This window comes from Ursus arctos, chromosome X (genome assembly GCF_023065955.2).
Source record: "Ursus arctos isolate Adak ecotype North America chromosome X, UrsArc2.0, whole genome shotgun sequence".
Lineage (NCBI taxonomy): Eukaryota > Metazoa > Chordata > Mammalia > Carnivora > Ursidae > Ursus > Ursus arctos.
The window spans coordinates 61,408,435-61,430,779 of NC_079873.1; the positions used below are offsets into that span (position 1 = coordinate 61,408,435).

The window sequence follows — 22,345 nt, forward strand, 5'->3', positions numbered from 1 at the left end:
ACTATTAACATAAAACTGTTCCTAGTATAAAAAGCAAAATTTAAGTGAACTTCTTAAAACCAAACAGAACCTAGAAAGAGTCACATATAGAAACAAAAGAAATTTTGGAACGTGTGACAGAAAAACAGCAAACATTTTAAATTCAAGTGAAATACGTGGGTGACTTTTCAGGAGAAATTCTGTGATGGCTGGTAGTGAGAATCAAGATAGAGTACTCTTTAATATAACCCATTTGACCTTTTATGTCAGTTTTTTTCAAAGGGAATATTAACTCAGGTTATGCTACTTTAAGGAAAATAAAACATCACATTTAGTTGGGTAGAACCCCAAACATTTTCACAGCTGAAAGATTCATGACATCAGATAATAATTTAACAAACGTACTTTTCAGAAAGAGTTAAGAGGCAGTAATAGAGGGTCCCTATGCTTGCCTGCTCCAATGCACACAGCTAGATAAATATCAAATTCACCCAGGAAATCAATCTGAGGACTGAGAGAAAAAACTGCACAACTAGAGGGAGAAAAGAAGCCAGCCACACATGGAAGTTAGGAGGTGAGGAGACGTGATTTGGAGAAGAAAAGAACTGCTGGTGATGCAGAGGGGAGAAAGCCCAGATCAGGAAAAGAGTGATAGAGACAGAGAGACAGAGAGACAAGAAAAACACTTTCCCAAAACCACTGATGGGGAAAATAAAAGGAGAATTATCACAAGTATTTACAGGCAGTGGAGCATAAAGTCTGAAGTTTTAGAAGTCCATGCCATCGCCAGGATGGAACCTGACTAGCGAACAGGTGCTCCTGTGAAGAAGGAAGGCACAGGCCGGGGAGCAGACAGCATGATCTGAGGAACCCCTGGGTTGCACTAGGAGAGACAATTCCCTCTCATGGAGAGCATCTGGGAGAAATGGCACCGCCTTTATGGGAACAAAGAGCAGGCAGGTATCACTGAGCTGCCCCATTCTTTAGCATAGGAACAGAGACATCTGCTGAGGGCAGCTAACCTGCATGCCAGCTTCTTGCGCTTTATGGAAAACTCCAAGCCCCTGTGCATTCCTGTAACTACCCTTCTGGGACAAACCACGACCAGCCACAGTGTGGTGAGACCCTCCCAGAGGATCAGTGCAGGTCCATGCATCACAGGGTACCTAAAATTTGGAGTTTTGAAACCCAGTCTGTGTGCCTGTGAAAAAACACAGAAGCACGGCACCACCAGGTGGGCAGATGCTCAGACAGAGACAGGGTGAAGGCATATATCTGAGGAATGCATGGGACAAACAAGGGAAGACTGTTCACTCTTCTGTGAGGGCTTTCTGAACACCGGGAGGTGCAAACTTCCCTCTCTGGGGATGAGAGAGATGGCTGACATTTTTACCCCTGCCCATCAGAATAGACAGATTGCAGTGAGAAACACAGTCCCCACAGTGGAGGCTTGAGCTGCTTACACCAAACCCTAGCCCCCTGAGCTCTGCAGGTGCTTTTATTTATTTTTTTTCCTAGGACAAGGAAGACTCAGACTAAGACTACCTAAGACTCAGAGCAGGGTTGCCACCCCCCTCCCACCAGAAGACCAGCATAAGCCCTCCACATGCACCAAGTCTACTGGCAACAGAAAGCTGCAAAGCTTCAGGTCTAGGGGAAACAGGATCTAGCCTGTTTTAAGAAGTGGACCAAAAACACCTAGTTAAAACTCACCACACACCAGAAAAGGAGCAAACAATCCCCACTGTAGGCAAGGCGAAACTCTGCAGAGGACTGACCTGAAAGAAAGAGCAGCAAAACACAACAGCAGAGTGTACCAGAAACACTTCCTGAAGAACCAGGCCCTGAACAGTATATGACCTCCTCTCAATACAACCATTACTCTCAGGAGCAGAAAACATAACAGGCTTTCCGAGGACACAGAAGACAGAGACCCAGACAAAATACCAATATGGAGGAATTGATCCCAAAACAAATAACAAGAAGAGGTCACAGGCAGAGATCTAATCAAACCAGATATAAGTAATATGCCTGAACCATAATTTAAAACAACAATTATGAGGATACTAGCTGGACTTGAGAAAAGCAAAGAAGACACCAGGGAGTCCCTTAGCACAGAGATAAAAGACCTAAAAACTAGTCAAGCCAAAATAAAAAATACTATAACGAAGATGCAAAACTGACTGGATGTAATGACCACAAGGATGGAAGAAGAACCCATTACTGATACTGAAGATAAAATTATGAAAATAATGAAGCTGAAAAGAAGAGGGAAAGAAAAATGTTAGATCACGAATGTACACGTAGGGAAATGAGCAACTCCATAAAGCATAACATTCATATCCTAGGAGTCCCATAAGTAGAGAGGGACAAAGGAGCAGGTTTCTATGAGGAAATTATAGCTGAAAGCTTCCCTAATCTGCGGAAGGAAAGAGACATCCAAATCCAGGAGGCCCAGAGAACTCCCATCAAAATCAACAAAAGCAGGCCAACACGAAGACCTATCACAGTAAAATTTGCAAAAAACAAAAAAACCAAAACAAAACAAAAAACAAACAAACAAACAAAAACAGAGATACGGACAGAATCCTAAAAACAGCAATGGAAAAGAAATCCCTGGGACCTCTGGGTGGCTACTCCATTTCCGTTCAGTTCATGATCTCAATAAGGATCAAGCCCCGTGTCTGCCTCTGCACTTTAGCAGAGAATCTGCTTGAATTTCTCTACCTCTCCCTCCACCTCCCCCACCTCTGCTCTTTCTCTCTCAAATAAATAAATCTTAAAAAAAAAAAGAAATCCCTAATGTACAAGGGAGGACGAATAAGTTTAGCAGCACATCTATCCACAGAAACTTCACAGGCCAGAAGGCTGTGGCATGATATACTCAACATGCTGAACAGGAAATATATGCAACCAGGAACAACTGATCCAGCAAGGCTGTCATTCAGAATAGAAGGAGAGATAAAGAGTTTCCCAGACAAACAAAAACTAAAGGAGTTGGTGACCACTAAACTAGCCCTTCGAGAAATATTAAAGGGGACACTAGCCCTTCGAGAAATATTAAAGGGGACACTATGAGTGGGAAAGAAAGACTAAAAGCAACAAAGACTACAAAGGAACAGAGAAAATCTCCAAAAACACCAATGTTACATTTAATACAATGGCACTAAATTCATATCTATCAATAATCGCTGTGAATGTAAATGACCTAACTGCTCCAATCAAGAGACACAGGTTGTCAAAATGGTTAAAAAAAATAAGATCCATCTCTACGCTGCCTACAAGAGACGAATTTGAGACCTAAAGACACCTGTAGATTCAAAGTGAGGGAACAGAAAATATTTACCTTGCAAATGTATGTCAAAAGAAAGCCAGAGCGGCAATACTTACACAAGACAAACCAGATTTATAAAAAAATTTTCTATTAGGTTATGTTAGTCACCATATAGTACATCATTAGTTTCTGATGTAGTGCTCCATGATTCATTGTTTGCATATAACACCCAGTGCTCCCTGCAATACGTGCCCTCCTTAATACCCATCACCAGCCTATCCCAATCCCCCACCCCCCACCCCTCTGAAGCCCTCAGTTTGTTTCTCAGAGTCCATAGTCTGTCATGGTTCTTTCCCTCTTCTGTTTACTCTCCCTTCATTCTTCCCTTCCTTCTCCTACCGATCTCTCTGCTATTCCTTATGTTCCATAAATGAGTGAAACCATAGGATAATTGTCTTTCTCTGCTTGACTTATTTCACTTAGCAAAATCTCCTCCAGTCCCGTCCATGTTGCTGCAAATGTTCGGTAATCGTTCTATCTGATGGCTGAGTTATTTTCTATTGTATATATGGATCACATCTTCTTTATCCATTCATCTGTTGAAGGGCATCTCGGCTCCTTCCACAGTTTAGCTATCATGGACAATGCTGCTATGAACATTGGGGTGCATATGGCCCTTCTCTTCACTACATCTGTATCTCTGGGGTAAATACCCAGCAGTGCAATGGCTGGGTCATAGGGTAGCTCTATTATTTTTTGAGGGACCTCCACACTGTTTTCCAAAGTGGCTGTACCAACCTGCATTCCCACCAACAGTGTAAGAGGGTTCCCCTTTCTCCACATCCTCTCCAACATTTGTTGTTTCTTGCCTTGTCAATTTTTGCCAGGATAACTGGCATAAGGTGGTATCTCAATGTGGTTTTGATTTGAATTTCCCTGATGGCTAATGATTTTGAACATTTTTTCATGTGTCTGTTAAGTCATTTGTATGTCTTCATCGGAAAAGTATCTTCATACCTTCTGCCCATTTTTTAATTTGATTATTTGTTTCTCATGTATTGAGTCTGAGAAGGTCTTTATAGACCTTGGGTACCAGCATTTTATCTGTAGTGTCATTTGCAAATATATTCTCCCATTCCGTGGGTTGGCTCTTAGTATTGTTGACTGTTTCCTTCGCTGTGCAGAAGCTTTTTATCTTGATGAAGTGCCAAAAGTTCATTTTTGCTTTCGTTTCTCTTGCCTTTGGAGATGTGTCATGAAAAAAGTTGCTGTGGCCGATGTTGAAGAGGTTGCTGCCTATGTTCGCCTCTAGGATTTTGATGGATTCCTGACTCACATCTAGGTCTTTCATACACTTGGAGTTTATCTTTGTGTATGGTGTGAGAAGAGTGGTCAAGTTTCATTCTTTTGCATGTAGCTGTCCAATTTTCCCAGCACCATTTATTGAAGAGAATGTCTTTTTTCCACTGGATGTTTTTTCCTGCTTTATCAAAGATTAGTTGCCCAAAGAGCCGAGGGTCCATTTCTGGGTTCTCTATTCTGTTCCATTGGTCTATATATCTGTTTTTGTGCCAGTACCATGCTGTCTTTGTGATCACAGCTTTGTAGTATAGCTTGAAATCCAGCAACGTGATGCCCCCAGCTTTGTTTTTCTTTTTCAACATTTCCTTGGCGATTCAGGGTCTTTTCTGGTTCCACACAAATTTTAGGATTGTTTCTTTCAGCTCTTTGAAAAATGTCATCGGTATTTTGATTGGGATGGCACTGAAAGCGTAGATTGCTCTGGGTATATTAGACATTTTAACTATGTATATTCTTACAACCCATGAGCATGGAATATTTTTCCATCTTTTTGTGTCTTCTTCAATGTATTTCATCAGTGTTCTGTAGATTCTAGAGTATAGATGCCTTACCTCTCTGATTAAGTTTATTCTGAGGTATCCTATGGTTTTTCGTGCTATTGTAAATGGAATCGATTCCCTAATTTCTCTTTCTTCAGTCTCATTGTTCGTGTATAGAAATGCAACTGATTTAGGACCATTGATTTTGTATCCTGCTACATTACTGAATTGCTCTATAAGTTCTAGTAATTTGGGGGTGAAGTCTTTTGGGTTTTCCATATAAAGTATCATGTCATCTGCGAAGAGAGATAGTTTAACTTCTTCTTTGCCAATTTGAATACCTTTTACTCTTTTTTGTTGTCTGATTGCCGTTGCTAGGACTTCTAGTACTATGTTGAACAATAATGGCAAAAGTGGGCATCTTTGTCGTGTTCCTGATCTTAAGGGAAAGGCTTCCAGCTTTTCCCCATTGAGAATGATATTCGCTGTAGGCTTTTCATCAATGGTTTTTATGAAATTGAGGAATCTACCCTCTGTCCCTATACTCTGAAGGGTTTTAATCAGGAAAGGATGCTGTATTTTGTCAAAGGATTTTTCTGCATCAACTGAGAGGATCATATGGTTCTTGTCTCTTCTCTTATTAATGTGATCTATCACACTGATCAATTTGCGAATGTTGAACCACCGTTGCATCCCAGGGATGAATCCCATTTGGTCATGATGGATAATCCTTTTAATGTATTGTTGGATCCTATTATCTAGGATCTTGTTGAGAATTTGGGCATCCATATTCATCAGGGATATTGGTCTGTAATTCTCCTTTTTGATGGGGTCTTTGCCTGGTTTTGGGATCAAGGTAATAGTGGCCTCATAGAATGAGTTTGGTAGTCTTCCTTCTGTTTCTTTTTTTTGACACTGCTTCAGGAGAATAGGTATTATTTCTTCTTTGAATGAAGACAAACTAGATTTTAAACTAAAGACTATAATAAGAGATGAAGAAGGGCACTGTATCATGATAAAGAGGTCTATCCAACAAGGAGATATAACAATTGTAAATATTTATGCAGACTTGGGAGAACCCAAATATAAAAATCAATAACAAACACAAAGATACTCATTGATAACAAAAGAATAATAGTAGGGGAGTTTAAAACCCCACTAACAGCAATGGACAAATCATCTAAGCAGAAAATCAACAAGGAAACAATGGCTTTGAATGACACACTAGACCAGATGGACTTAACAGATGTATTCAGAACATTTAATCCTAAAGCAGGATAATACACATTCCTTTTAAACATGAAACACTCTCCAGAATAGAATACATACTGGGTCACAAATCAGGCCTCAACAAGTACAAAAGATTTAGATCATACCATACATATTTTCTCACCACAATTCTATGAAACGTGAAGTCAATCACAGGAAAAAATTTGGAAAGAACACAAATACATGGAGGTTAAAGAATATGCTACTAAAGAATCAATGGGTTAACTAGGAAATTAAAAGCGAAATAAAGAAATACATGGAAGCAAATCAAAATGAAAATATGACAGTCCAAAACCTTTGGGATGCAGTACAAGCAGTCATAAAAGAGAGGTATACAGCAATACAGCAATACAGGCCTACTTCAAGAAGTAAGAAAAGTCTCAAATATAAAACCTAACCTTACACCTCAAAGAGAGAGAAAAGAAATAGCAAATAAAGCCTAAGGCAGCAGAGGAAGGGGAATAGTAAATACTAGAGCAGAAATAAATGATATAGTAACAAAACAGTAGAATAGATTAATGAAACCAGGAGCTCTTTGAAAATTTTAATAAAATTGATTAACCCCTAACAGACTTATCAAAAAGAAAAGAGAAAGAACCCAAATAAATAAAATCACAAGTGAGGGAGGAGAAATAACAACCACCACTACAAAAATACAATTATAAGAGAATACTATGAAAAATTATATGCCAGCAAATTGGGCAATCTGGAAGAAATGGATAAATTTCTAGGAGCATATAAACTACCAAAACCAAAACAGGAAAAGACAGAAAACTTGAACAGACCAAGAGACAGCAAAGAAATTCAATCAGTACTAAAAAAAACTCCAAAAAAAGAAAAGTCCAGGATCAGTTGGCTTCCCAAGGGAATTCTACCAAATATTTAAAAAAGGGTTATTACCTATTCTTCTCAAACTAGTCCAAAAAATAGAAATGGAAGGAAAACTTCCAAAATCATTCTAGGAGGCTAGCATTACCCTGCTTCCAAAACCAGACAAAGACACCACTATAAAACACAAGTACAAGCCAATATCCCCGATGAACATGGATGCAAAAATTCTCAACAAAATATTAGCAAATGGAATCCAACACGTACACTGAAAGAATCATTCACCATGATCAAGTGGGACTTATTCCTGGGCTACAAGGGTAGTTCAATATTCACAGATCAATCAATGTGATACACCGCATTAATCAAATTAATAAAAGAAATTTTATTTTATTAATATTGTAATATTAATAAAAGAAAGGATAGGAACCATATGATCCTCTAAATAGATGCACAAAAAGCATTTGACAAAATACAGCATCCATTCTTCATAAAAACCCTCAACAAAGCAGGGACAGAGGGAACATATCTCAACATCAAAGGCCATATAGGAAAGACCCAGAGCTCGTATCATCCTCAACTGGGAAATACTGAAAGCTTTTCCTCCAAGGTCAGGAACAAGAGAGGGATTTGCAGTCTCTCTATTATTATTTAACACATTACTGGAAGTCCCATTCTTCCAATGAGACAACAAAAAGAAATAAAAGGCATCCAAAATTGGCAAGAAGTCAAAGTCACTATTCACAGATGATATGATACTCTATATAGAAAACCCGAAAGACTCCACCAAAAAATTGCTACAATACATGAATTCAGCAAAGTCACAGGACACAAAATGAACATACAAAAATCTGTTGCATTTCTATACACCAATAATGAAGCAGCAGAAAGAGAAATCAAGGAACCAATTCCAGTTACAACTGCAGCAAAACCCGTAAGATACCTAGGAATAAACCTAAGCAAAGAGGTAAAAGATTTGTACTCTGAAAACTATAGAACACTAATGAAAAAAAAAATGAAGACACAAAGAAATGGAAAAACATTCCATTCTCATGGATTCGAAGAAAAAACATTGTTAAAATGTCTATACTACCCAAAGCAATCTATGCATTCAATGCAATCCCTGTCACGATACCACTAGCATTTTTCCTAGAGCTAGAACAAACAATCCTAAAATTTGTATGGAACCACAAAAGACCCTGAAGAGCCAAAGCAATCCTGAAAATGAAAAACAAAGCTGGAGGCATCAAAAATCTGACTTCAAGGTATATAACAAAGCTGTAGTCCATCAAGACAGTATGGTATGGGTAAAAAAAAAAAAGGCACAAAGATCAATGGAACAGAATAGAAAACCTACAAATGGACCCACAACTATATGTTCAAGTAATCTTAGACAAAGCAGAAAAGAATATTCAATGGAAAAAAGACAGTCTCTTCAACAAATGCTGCTGGGAAAACTGGACAGCTACATGTAGAAGAATGAAATTGGACCACTGTTTTCCACCATACACAAAAATAAACTCAAAATGGATGAAAGACCTAAATATGAGACAGGAAACTATCACAATCCTACGGAAGAACATAGGCAGCAAACTCTTTGACCTTGGCTGTAGCAACTTCTTACTAGACACATCTCTGGAGACAAGGGGAAACAAAAGCAAAAGTGAACTATTGGGACATCATCAAGATAAAAAGCTTTTTGAGGCATGTGGGTAGTCAGCTGGTTAAATGTCCAACTCTTGGGTTTTGGCTCAGGTCATAATCTCAGGGTCATGAGATCAAGCCCCATGTCCGGCTCCATGCTCAGCGTGGAGCCTGCTTGGGATTCTGTCTCTTCCTCTCCCCCAGACCCTTCCCCTTCTAGTGTTCTCTGTCTCTCTAAAATAAGTAAATAAATCTTAAAAAAAAGATAAAAAGCTTCTGTACAGCAAAGGAAACAATCAACAAAACTAAAAAGCAGCCTATGGTATGGGAGAAAATATCTGCACATGACATATCTGATAAAGGGTTACTATCCAAAATCTATAAAGAACAAACTCAACACCCCCACAAAAATGATCAAGAAATGGGCAGAAGACATTAATAGATGTTTTTCCAAGGAAGATATACAGATGGCTAACAGACACATAAAAAGATGCTCAACATCACTCATCACCAGGGAAATACAAATCAAAACCACGATGAGATTCCATCTCACACCTCTCAACATGGCTAAAATTAACAACATAGGAAACAACAGGTTGGTGGGAATGTAAACTGGTGTAACCACTCTGGAAAACAGTATGGAGGTTCTTTAAATTGCTAAAAGTAGAACAACCCTATAGCGCAGCAATTAAACTACTATATATTTACCCAAAGGATACAGAAATGCTGATTCGAAGGGGCACATGCACCCTGATCTTTGTAGCAGCATTATCAACAGTAGCCAAATTTTGGAAAGAGCCCAAACATCCATCAACTGATGAATGCATAAAGATGTGTACATATACGATAGATATTACTCAGCCATAACAAAGAATGAAATCTTACCATCTGCAAGGATGTGGATGGAGCTAGAGTGTATTGCTAAGTGAAATAAGTTAGAGAAAGACAAATACTATGATTTCACTCATATGTAGAACTTAAGAAACAAAAGAGATGAACATAGAGGAAGGGAAAGAGAAATAAACAGAGGAAGGCAAACCATAAGAGACTCTTAACTACTGAGAAGAAACTGAGGGTTGCTGGAGGGGAGGTGGGCAGGGGATGAGCTAAATGTGTGATGGGTATTAGGGAGAGCATTTGTTTTTTGGGGTTTTTGGGGTTGTTTTTGTTTTTTGTTTTTCTTTTTGTTTTTTTAAGGAGATCACTTGTGATGAGCACTGGGTGTTATATGTATGTGATGAATCACTAAATTCTACTCCTGAAACCAATATTCCACTACATGTTAACTAACTAGAATTTAAATAAAAACTTAAAAAAATTGTTACTTTACAGAGTTTAGATGCTTTTAATAGTTACTACTTTAGATATTTGCCATCAATTAAAATCACAACGAATGAGGGCCCCTTAGTTCTTAAATGCTGCATTACCCTCAAAAATACACACTTTAAGATCTATGTACAAGTTATTAACATTTTGCTATTGGTTATTAAAGACAAGTGATTCTCTAATATTTGAAAACACTGTAGCTGACATTTTCTCGAAGATAAAACAAAATTTTAAATGAAAAAATATTAAATTAAATGCCAAATTTAGTCCCCTTTATTACTCAGATATTAATGAAAGCTAGCTCTGGACTTTCCAAACTACACAGTAGCTCTCCCATTGGGATGACCACATTTGGTTACTTAATCACGTCTCCAATTTCTGTCATCCAAAACACGATGGTACAATAAATCTAACAGTTTCTGACTGATATACAAATGAAAATGTGTGCCTTATTACAAGTGATTTTCATCTAAAAGTCACTAAAAATCTGTGTTTATGATATAGCAAAAAAAGCAGTTATGTAAAATGCTAACATTCAAATTCTGTTTTCCCCAAAGCAAAATCATTCTTGAGAACCATCATCATTATTCTATTCTCTAAAATGCACTGCTGTTATGAGGTGTATCACTGTAACTAGTGATATGAAATGAGGTATTAAGATGCATGTACATACTTCCACCCCCTATTATTTTTCATAATTTATTTTATCCACAATGGCAATGGGTACTTTCTAACCTGTATCCCCTAAATAAACCTGACATATCACTTGAGGAAAGTATCAGAATAAGGTGACTAACAAGAAATCTCACTCCAGACCAAAAAGAGGCTAGGTTTTGCTCTGTGAACAGAGACAACCCTGGGCATACAGTCACAGATACACACACACACAGACACATGAATTTACTGATGGTAAGATAATAACTACTCATTGTTTTTTAAAAGCCCATAGAAAAGAATAAGAAACAATCTAAAAGAGCCTCATAATGAATCCACCCAAAAAAATTTCTGTTAGCATTTTGGTGTATTTTAAGCATTTGTGTATATTTTTACTATAATGCTGGGAGCATAATATATGTCCTGCCTTGTATTTTGCTTCTTTTCCTTTAACCTTTGTCCATTTGATAAATGAGAAATGATTTCATGGATTTGATTTATATGCCTTTTATCATTGTGGTTCATTTTTTTAAATAATATACTGGAATTTTATATATTTTCTTTCTTTTTTTTAATAAAAATACAAGTCACAATTTTTAATTATTAGATTCAACAAAGAATAACATTTTAATAAAGATAATCAGAACAAAAGGTAGACAGAAAGAAAATAAAAAGTACCCGTCATTCACTGCAAGTGTAAACAAAGCTAAACAAAATGTTAGGGTGGGATAGCTATCTCCCCGTGTTCAATGCCTAAATGGAGTTTTGAACAAATGCCATAGGTACCAGTATTTTAGTTTTGTACCAAATATGTGGTATATACATGTACCAATATTTGCTATGTATAAATATTAAATTTTCAATGTGATAAATGAACTTGTTTTTTCACTTGTTCAAACTTGTCTAATCTATATATTTTCTTTTATGGATTTATTTACATTAATAATTTTCCTGAAATAAAAGCTCTTTACAAATTAAGGGCATTATTCCAATATACTGTACATGTTTTTTCACCAGTTTGTTGCCTGGTTTAGTTTGACAATACAGTGTTTTTAAAATTAGAAATATTTTGTGCTTTTACAAAACGAACATATCCATTTTATCTAAATGCACAACTGAAAAAGAACGACTTACACGGTAAAATTACTAAAACAACACTCATCAGAAAAAGAATGTCTTTTGAAGATAAAAACAGTAAGTGTATCTGTTACCTGTTAAGTGATCTAAGTAGTACTGATAGAGCTTGCACTGAATAGGAGTCATTCTCACAGCTAGTACATATTCATGTTTTGGAGGCAAGAACTTTGTTAATGCTGTATAATCTTTCCTCTGTAATTAACAAGAAAGAGAATGAAATTAGTTAACCTAAATATATGACAGGAATTGACTGCTCTAAGAATCATCATTGCTTCCAACTAAAAGATACACATAAATAAACAGGTACCAAACATACAAGAAAACATTTTCTTAAACATAGTTAGCCTCTTTACTCACATAATCAACACTATATGATTGTAGTTAATGTATTTCCCTATGACTACGCGATATGATGCACTGGTAAAAGGACGCTGCAACACACCAGGCAGGTTTTAAATTGAAGTAGTCATATTACCAAGTGTGTAATTTATTTTTTCAAATGGTCTCCTCTATATAGAAAAACAAGCAAAAAAAGAATAAAAGTGTATAGGGGATACAGTAAGCAGTGTTAGGAAAAAAGACTTGCTTTAATCATACACTAAAAGCAATGAATCAACGTCTGATCCTGTCTGATTTGTCCTTTAGGTAAGATGTGCCATTATGCCAGAGGATAACACATAACTTTAGGGAAACCATTTACCCAGATGAGAAAGCAAAACATGTATAAGCACTCTTGATACCATTTGATTATAGGAACAAGAAAGAAAGAACACTAATGTGCTAGGTACATATGACTACCTAAACCAGGAAAATACTGTCTAGGTAGTAGCAGCAATACAGAAACAGAGGACTTGCTAGTACCTGTGGCTAACCTGAACAAAAAGGATGACTGCCTTATATGATGGTAGAATATCCAGTCAGAAGGACAGCCCACCTTATTTGTTTCATCTTTGTGGCTACAATTAGTATCTAGTGTCTAAAGAAAAAGTGCAGATTTTGAGATCTACTAACTGCTGGCTCAATCTCTACATACTTACCTACTCATTAATACAGATTCACTAAGTATCTGTATGTAAACACTATTAACCCATTCAGATTAGTGTATGACTTCAAAGTAATTACACCGTTTCTTCAGGATTACATTAAAAATGGCTCCTCCACAATTCATAATTGCCTTTCCTACAACTATTTCAAGTAAGTGAGGTTTAGGCCACTCTACCATAAAATTAGGGTGAGCATAGAAATTTCTTAATCGTAAAAGCCATGTTCCTTTTACATACCCCCTATCTTAAAAATGAGGAATCTAAACATTAATATATTGTAATATGAAGCTATACACTTAGCAAGTGAATTAATCGATTATGCTATAAATGGAACTCTTTTTTTAAAGTTCAAGTTTCAAAGACTTTTGAAGACAATGCAAGGAGATTTAACTATAAAACTATATACTGAAAAAAGGGGAAAGAAAACACAAAATAATTCAATTTAGAAAACATTTTGGGATTACAAGAGTAACAATATTTTGTTATATGGAATGTATTTGTACCTGAACACATCCAGCTAACATCTCATAGAGAATGTGAGCACGCTTTTTCATCACTCTGACATCTACCATGGTAGAATCTGCGCACTGACCATTTTGGATTGGATTTATAAACCGATTCCTGAACTCCTTAATGGATCCCAGCAAATTTTCCTTGATAAAGTTAACCATGCAATGATCTAAGAGAGAAGACAATAGTAATAATGGCTAAATTCTCTGATAAAATGTTCATGTCAAAAACACATGCCATGGAAGCATTAGAATTAAGCTACAAAGAAAGAATAGCAAATTGAGTACAGACTAAATTTTGGTTTTAAATCTGCTTTGGAACTGGATTGCCTAAATCAGATGAGAAATTCAAATAAAAACCATCCTTAAATTCTAGACATGAATGTTTAAAAACAACACCTAAGAACATTTTATTCTAATTCACTATTCTCTATAACAGATATAGACAATAAAACAAGTATTCTATAATCCTAACCATGATTTCATGGTCAGCAAGGGTATCTTGTGAAAAATACATAGATATTGAACCAATATAATAAAATCAGGTAATAAACCACTGTATCAAACTTTATATTAACTGATCTCGTTCCAGAAGCCCTTAATAGAGCTATCAGCTGCCCTATATGACATTGGACCACAATGTGAAACAGCATTTTTTCCACTGTTTCAATATAATTTTATTAGTAGTTATTATGTCAAAATTGATATTTATATGGTCCAAGGGACTATCTTAGAAAATTCTAAAGAATATGTATTTAGACTTTAACATTAAAATAGAACATATTCTCATTATAGCACAGCCCTTAAAAAGTCATGAATAATAATGAGAATTAAGTGCATTTGAATCAAGAACTAGAAATGAAGTCTACATGCACTGTCACTTAAAGCAAAGTTCCACAGGAGTATAACATACTTCTATGGATATAAATTTCATTGGCAAACACCATTGGTTTGCTTTTTCACTGTATCATAATACTTTTCTAACTAATATTTTATTGTTTTTGCAATGTGAAGTAGCACTTCTACAAATGGAGTAAGAGAAAAAGGGGAAACTGGAACTGATAAAAATAAAGATAAAATATAGGTTACAGTGAGATAATAACCAGTTTTACAAATAATAAAAAAGTTACGTTACTATACACTAAAGGAATGGAAAAAATAAAAATAACAAAAACTATTACAACGGGTTATAATAGGAAATTTCAATTTGTCATTTGCTGAATAACTCATGTTCCCTCTTAAGTATCACCACACATATGAAAATAAGAGAAATTCACAAGTTATCTGGATTCACATCATCTGTCCTGTCTCAACAAATTCTATGCTGATATAGATTCAACACAGCTCTCCTTATCCCATCTCCATATTCCTAAAACATTCACATGTAGCATTTCTTTTCAGTTTCCTATAGTACCCCCGCAAATTAGATATATTTTGTTACAATATCTCCTGAATTTGTAAAGCAATCATTAAGACTTCTGATAATTTTCATAGATTTCAAATTCTATGTTTATATTTGAACACTCAAAATAGCACACCTGTTGACTGTGGTTTACCATTCATATTTATAAAGCATTCCACTTGAAATATATGGTATTCTTTCACAGCAGACTAAGATGGACCTACGCAGATCATAGTCAGAGACTATATTAGACAGAAGAAAGGCAAATGGCAAAGTGGCAAAAACGTATCTGAGGCAATGCCAACTCTACAGCATAACTGCAGATATTAACTCACACTCAATTAGGTTATTTTGAAGTGGTGTTCCTGTTAAAATAATCCTCCTCCTTGACCGTATAGAATTCATAGCTTTTGAAACAGCAGATGCTTCATTTTTCAAAATATGACCTTCATCACAAACAACAAAGTCAGGGCCTAAAAAATGTATAAAAAACATTTAATTAGTATATGATAAAATTTAAAATGTAAATACAAATTGAATATGTAATCCATTTAAGCAAGTAAGTTAACTCCTTAAAGTGCTGCTCATGTGTGAAGATAAAACAATATCCTCATAAGAACACTCATATTTTATCTGCTGCTGTATTTACTGTATTTTGTAATGTGGCACTAACTGGTATTAATTGTATCCCAACAGTAGAGTATTAAAGTAATACTATAGATGATACTTAAGATTCTCTCAGTAAGAAACAAAAATAAACAAAAATAAAAATAATCAAAAGAGTAAAAAGATCCCCCCAACAGATTTAAGGCATTTGAAAAATAGAATCTTTAGTAATTGGAAAACAGTATCTAAAGATATATTTCAGGGGCGCCTGGGTGGCACAGTGGTTAAGCGTCTGCCTTCGGCTCAGGGCGTGATCCCGGCGTTATGGGATCGAGCCCCACGTCAGGCTCCTCCACTGGGAGCCTGCTTCTTCCTCTCCCACTCCCCCTGCTTGTGTTCCCTCTCTCGCTGGCTGTCTCTATCTCTGTCGAATGAATAAATAAAATCTTTAAAAAAAAAAGATATTTCAGCACTAGTGTATCAAGTGAACACAACTGCCTAAGACGACTAGCAATTTATATATACATGAAAAGACAAATTTCAAAACTTACATTTTAAGAAATACAATATGAATCACAACAGAGGGCTGCCTAGGTGGCTCAGTCAGTTAAGTGTCTGCCTTTGGCTCAGGTCATGATCTCAGGGTCCTGGGATCAGGCTCCCTGATTCTCCCTCTCCCTCTGCCCCTCCCACTCGTGTTCTTTCTTTCTCTCTCTCTCAAATAAATAAAATCTTAAAAAAGTAAAAATAAAAATAAATCACAATAGACTCTGCAGTATCTCCCACTTAACATATTCCAAATAACTAACACCCTTTGCCGGGGGGAAAATTTAACTGATAAAAGGGCAGCTAAATTGATTCTTATACGACCATGGGGTGCAGGGTAGGTGGGAAGAACACTTTGCAAGCTATAAAAGATTTTACAGCTGAGAGTGACTCTTTCAAAAGAAATACATACACTTTATTAAAATAACATACTATGGTTTTCTAAAGTATGGCTTATACTTTGCTTGCTGGTTAATATACATACATACTACTTAAATACTGATTTCAACAACAGCAGTTGTCAAATTACTCCCCATCTGTTAGACATTAGAGAAAATTTATCTTCTACATGAGTTGAAAAGTAAATGCTTCAGTATGATTGATCAAATAATGTAATTGTTAATCAGTATTCAGATGGGGCTATGCAAATATTAAGACTTTTTAAAATTACTTATATACTTTCTTTTTTTTATAATAATATTTTTTATTATGTTAGTCACCATACAGTACATCCCTGGTTTTTGTTGTAAAGTTCCATGATTCATTAGTTGCGTATAACACCCAGTGCACCATGCAATACGTGCCCTCCTTACTACCCATCACCAGCCTATCCCATTCCCCCACCCCCTGCCCCTCTGAGGCCCTCAGTTTCTTCTCAGAGTCCATAGTCTCTCATGTTTCATTCCCCCTTCTGATTATCCCCCCTTTCTTTATCCCTTTCTTCCCCTACCAATCTTCCTAGTTCTTATGTTCCATAGATGAGAGAAACCATATGATAGTTGTCTTTCTCTGCTTGACTTATTTCACTTAGCATTATCTCCTCCAGTGATGTCCATGATGCAGCGAATGTTGAGAAATCGTTCTTTTTGATAGCTAATATTCCATTGTATATATGGACCACAACTTCTTAATCCAGTCATCTATTGAAGGGCATCTCGCCTCCTTCCACGATTTAGCTATTGTGGACAATGCTGCTATGAACATTGGGGTGCATATGGCCCTTCTCTTCACTATGTCTGTATCTTTGTGGTAAATACCCAGTAGTGCAATGGCTGGCTCATAGGGTAGCTCAATTTTTAACTTTTTAAGGGACCTCCACACTGTTTTCCAGAGTGGCTGTACCAACTTGCATTCCCACCAACAATGTAGGAGGGATCCCCTTCCTCCACATCCTCTCCAGCAATTGTTGTTTCTTGCCTTGTCAATTTTTGCCATTCTAACTGGTGTAAGGTGGTATCTCAATGTGGTTTTGATTTGAATTTCCCTGATGGCTAATGATTTTGAACATTTTTTTCATGTGTCTGTTAGCCATTTGTATGTCTTCATTGGAAAAGTATCTGTTCATATCTTCTGCCCATTTTTTGATTTGTTTATTTGTTTCTCGCATATTGAGTTTGAGACATTCTTTGTAGATCTTGGATACCAGTCTTTTATCTGTAGTGTCATTTGCAAATACATTCTCCCATTCCGTGGGTTGGCTCTTAGTATTGTTGACTGTTTCCTTCGCTGTGCAGAAGCTTTTTATTTTGATGAAGTCCCACAAGTTCATTTTTTCTTTTGTTTCTCTTGCCTTTGGAGATGTGTCATGAAAATGGTTGCTGCGGCCGATGTCGTAGAGGTTGCTGCCTATGTTCTCCTCTAGGATTTTGATGGATTCCTGTCTCACATCGAGGTCTTTCATCCATTTGGAGTTTATCTTTGTGTATGGTGTGAGAAGAGTGGTCAAGTTTCATTCTTTTGCATGTAGCTGTCCAATTATCCCAGCACCATTTATTGAAGAGACTGTCTTTTTTCCACTGGATGTTTTTTCCTGCTTTATCAAAGATTAGCTGCCAAAGAGCCGAGGGTCCATTTCTGGGTTCTCTATTCTGTTCCATTGGTCTATGTATCTGTTTTTGTGCCAGTACCATGCTGTCTTTGTGATCACAGCTTTGTAGTACAACTTGAAATCCAGCATTGTGATGCCCCCAGCTTTGTTTTTCCTTTTCAACAATTCCTTGGCAAAAACCAAAATCTATACCTAGCTTTGTATTAAAAGAGCACATACTGGTTTTGTGAATCCTAAAAAGTTTTCTAAAGAGAAAAATTGCCTTTTTCACGTGACTTAAATGATTTTCACCACCATATTCACTGTTCATGAGGGTACGGTAAAACAGGTACTCTTATACAATGTTTGTGAGAGTCTAAATTACTATCAGACATTTTGGAAGACAACTTACAATATCTATTAAAATGGAAAATGTATATACTCTTTGACCCATATTTCAATTTCTGGGAATTTATCCTAAAGGGATGCTTCCCCAAGTATCCAAAGATATATAAAATATTCCCTGAAGCACTGCTTGTTTTGGTAGAAAACTGAAAACAACCTAAAATCTTCTCAAAGGGCATTAATAAAACTATAATGGAATGTTACAGAACTAAAATTAATGATATAGATCTCTATGCACTAACCTGGAAATATATGCCAAATACATTATTAAATAAAAAGAAGCAAGTTGCAGAATCTATATTATGATACTATTTGTATTTAAACAACCACCTCTGGGGCACCTGGGTGGCTCAGTCAGTTAAACGTCTGCCTTCTGCTCGGGTCATGAACCCAGGGTCCTGGGATTGAGCCCTGCACTGGGCTTCTTGCTCAGCAGGGAGTCTGCTTCTCCCTCTCCCTCTGCCTGCAATTCCCTCTGCTTGAATTTTCTGTCAAATAAATAAAATCTTTAAAAAAAAACCTAGCTCAAACAGGGTGATTTTATCTATGTATACACATATGTAGTAAAGGACTAACCCTGCCCAAAGATAGGTTAGGCCTTTGCCTTCAGCACCTGGGAGGTAACCTCTAAACTTGGAATGTCCTGCCTGAGAAGATGGTCTTTGTTTACCTGGATGGCTTGGGACACAAACAAGATCGTCTAACGAGGTGATTTATGGGGGCAGTGGGGCTTTTGGGCCATATGGCATCTTCTTGATCTTTGGAGGGGGCTAAAGATCACTCACATGGGTGGTCACTAAGTGATCACGATGATCACTCACATGGGTGGTCAAACATGTCTATGTGACCAAGTCCAAACTCTAAACACCATGGCTTGTGTAAGTGTACTTGGTTAGCAACACTCCATACTTATTGTTATGTATCATTGCTGGGAGAAGTAACTGCTGTGTGCAGAATTCCACTGACAGATCAGCCTTGGAACTCTCCTGGACCCCACCCTATGTGCCTTTTCCTGTTGCTGATTTTAATTTGTATCCTTTCACTCTAATAACACATAATCATGAGTACAACAACTTTTCTGAGTTCTGAGTCCTAGTAAATTACTGAACCTGAGAGTAGTCTTGGGCTTCTAAACAATGCAATATAAAATACATGCTTGAAAAAAAAACCCACACAATATGATTAAGAAGTGGACAAAGCATCTGATTAGAGAATTTTCCAAAGAAGACATGCATATGGGCAACAGGTACATGAAAAAAACCTCAGTATCACTAATCATCAGGAAAATGCAAATCAAAACCACAATGAGGTATCACCTCATATCTTTGAATGGCTGTTCTCAAAAGGACAAGAGGTAACAAGTTCTGGTGAGGATGTGGAGAGAAGGAAACCCTACTGCACCACTGGTAAGAATGTAAAGTGGTGCAAGCACTATGAAGGCTCCTCAAAAATTAAAAAGTAGAACTACCACATGAACCAGCATCTCTAGCTCTGAGTATATATCCAAGGAAACAAAACCATTATCTCAAAGAAGTATCTAAACTACCAAGCTCACTGCAGCATTATTTGCAATAGCCAAGACAGGGAAACAACCTAAATGTCCACTGACAGATGAATGGATAAAGAAAATGTGGAGTATATATATACAATGGTATATTATTCAGCCATAAAAAAGCAAAACCTGCCATTTGTGACAAGATGAATATATCTTGAGGGCGTTATGTCAAGCGAAATAAATCAGACAAAAAAGGCAAAAACTCTAAGATTTCACTTATGTGGAATCTAAAAACAAAATAAAACAAACTCATACATACAGAAAATAAATTGGTGGTTGCCAGAGGCAGGTGGTCAGGATGAGTGAAACAGGTAAAGATGGTCAAAAGTTACAAAATTCCAGTTATAAGATAAATAAGTCCTGTGGATGTAATATACAGCATGACAATCATAAATAACAATACTGTATTATATAATTAAAAGTTGCTGAGATTAAATATTAAAAGTTCTCATCACAAGAAAAAAATTATAATTATGTGTGTGATGGGATGTTAACTGGACTTATTATGGTGATCATTTTGCAATATATACATATATTAAATCATTATGCTGTACACCTGAAACTACTATAATGCTATATGTCAATTATATCTCAAAAAATATATGCTTATTTGCATAAACACAAAAAATTTCTGGAAGGATATACATGAAACAGTGAGACAGAAGGAAGGTAACTTTTACTTTTTAATATACACCTTTTCCTTCTGTTTGTATTTTGCTCAAGAACATGTACTGCTTTTATAATTTAACTTAAAAAGAACTATTTATTAGCGTGGCAAAGAAAGGAAAGGGGGTCCTATCCTTAGTAAGGATATCAGAGGGAATAAAAGTAGGAAGAAAGAATAAAAGTAAATATACTCACAAAAAACCCTGAGTCAACAAAAAAGCTAAAAGGTGTTATTCATATTCTGTTTACTACAATTGGAATGTATATAACATTCTAGAATTAAAAAGTTTTAAAATCTTTAATGTTTAAAAGAAATAAGTTTTAATAATCTTGGAAATGTATTTTCTGGAAAACCTCATTCCAATGAGGTGGTAGGATTTGAAAATAGCTATCATAGAAATCATTCTAGAGAAAGTACAGGGAGAATGCAGTCATGAGGCTCTGGAGAGTAGAAGAAAAGGGATTTAGCAAGAGGCTTGGAGAAAAGTTCTCCTGTTCAAAAATTAAGCCTGACTGAAATAGTTCAATACACCATGGAAATTTGTCATTATTTTATATAATTACATAGTCAGGTCTAATTTATTGTTTAAATCAAACAGAACCTTGAATTAATATTGTGTGCCTGCATAAAGAATTGAAGAACTGGTAACATGCTACAACACAAATAAAGCTTGAAAGCCTTATGCTAAGTGAAAAAAGTCAGATATTATATGATTTCACTTTTACAAAATGTCCAGAAATATTTTTACAAAATGTCCAGAAAAGGCAAATCCACTGAGACAAAAAGTACATTGGTAGTTTCCAGGGGATAGGGCATTTGAAAATGACTGCTAATGGGTACCGAATTTCTTTTTGAGGTGATGAACATGCTGTGGAGTTCAAGAGAATAGTTGTGATATCACACTACATAACACTGGGAGTATACTAAATGCCACAGAATTATAAACTTTAAAATGATTAAATGGATTTTATGTTATGTGTATTTTTACCACAATAAACTCTATTCATTAAATTAAAATGTGGGATAATGTAGATTAATATTCAAGCTACCACAATGAATAAATGCTTAGCATGACTTAAAGTAAGTAACTGTGCTATGAGTTAAACAAAAAAGGCAAGTATAGTAATAAGGTTATAAACAGATTATTCATTTGTCAAACCCCAATAAACTCTACATTACGGAGAATAAACTTCAATGCATCCAAATAATAAAACAAAGGAACTGACCTAAGTGAGTTTAGAAAATATTTTAACTATAAACTATAAAGCCGTAGACAAAAACAATCCTATAAACACTGTACTATAGTTGGTAAATTTGTTTCTCACAGAGTGTGTACAGGCTAACAATTCTGAAATTACTTTACATGTATAATGAGTCTGGACAAATAAATAAATGGATGGCAGTATAGCTGGAACCAGGATTCTCATAGTTGGAAAAGTAAGTAACAGATTAACAAAGGTGAAAATGAACACTATGATACTGGATTTGACTCGAAGATACCATGATGAAATCAAGTTTATCTCTACTCACTCACACACAAAGAAAAACTCCAAATTTTATGTGCAGATAATGGCCACTAAGGGAGACAAAGCTTAATTTCTGCCTTCCCCCAACTTGGATAAGCTATATTCTGT

The 22,345-nt window shown here is 36.1% G+C and overlaps 1 protein-coding gene across 14 annotated transcripts in view; it reads right to left on the bottom strand.

Annotated features, from left to right (window-relative positions):
* Window positions 1-22,345, bottom strand: part of ATRX (ATRX chromatin remodeler) — a 324,331-nt gene that overhangs the window by 105,979 nt on the left and 196,007 nt on the right. For all 14 annotated transcript variants that reach the window (XM_048213854.2, XM_048213847.2, XM_048213856.2 and 11 more), the window contains 3 exons: window positions 15,242-15,379; window positions 13,499-13,674; window positions 12,027-12,144 (listed from right to left, as the gene is read on the bottom strand). In XM_048213854.2, coding sequence (XP_048069811.1) covers window positions 12,027-12,144; window positions 13,499-13,674; window positions 15,242-15,379 — 432 coding nt within the window. The remainder of the gene's footprint in view (window positions 1-12,026; window positions 12,145-13,498; window positions 13,675-15,241; window positions 15,380-22,345) is intronic.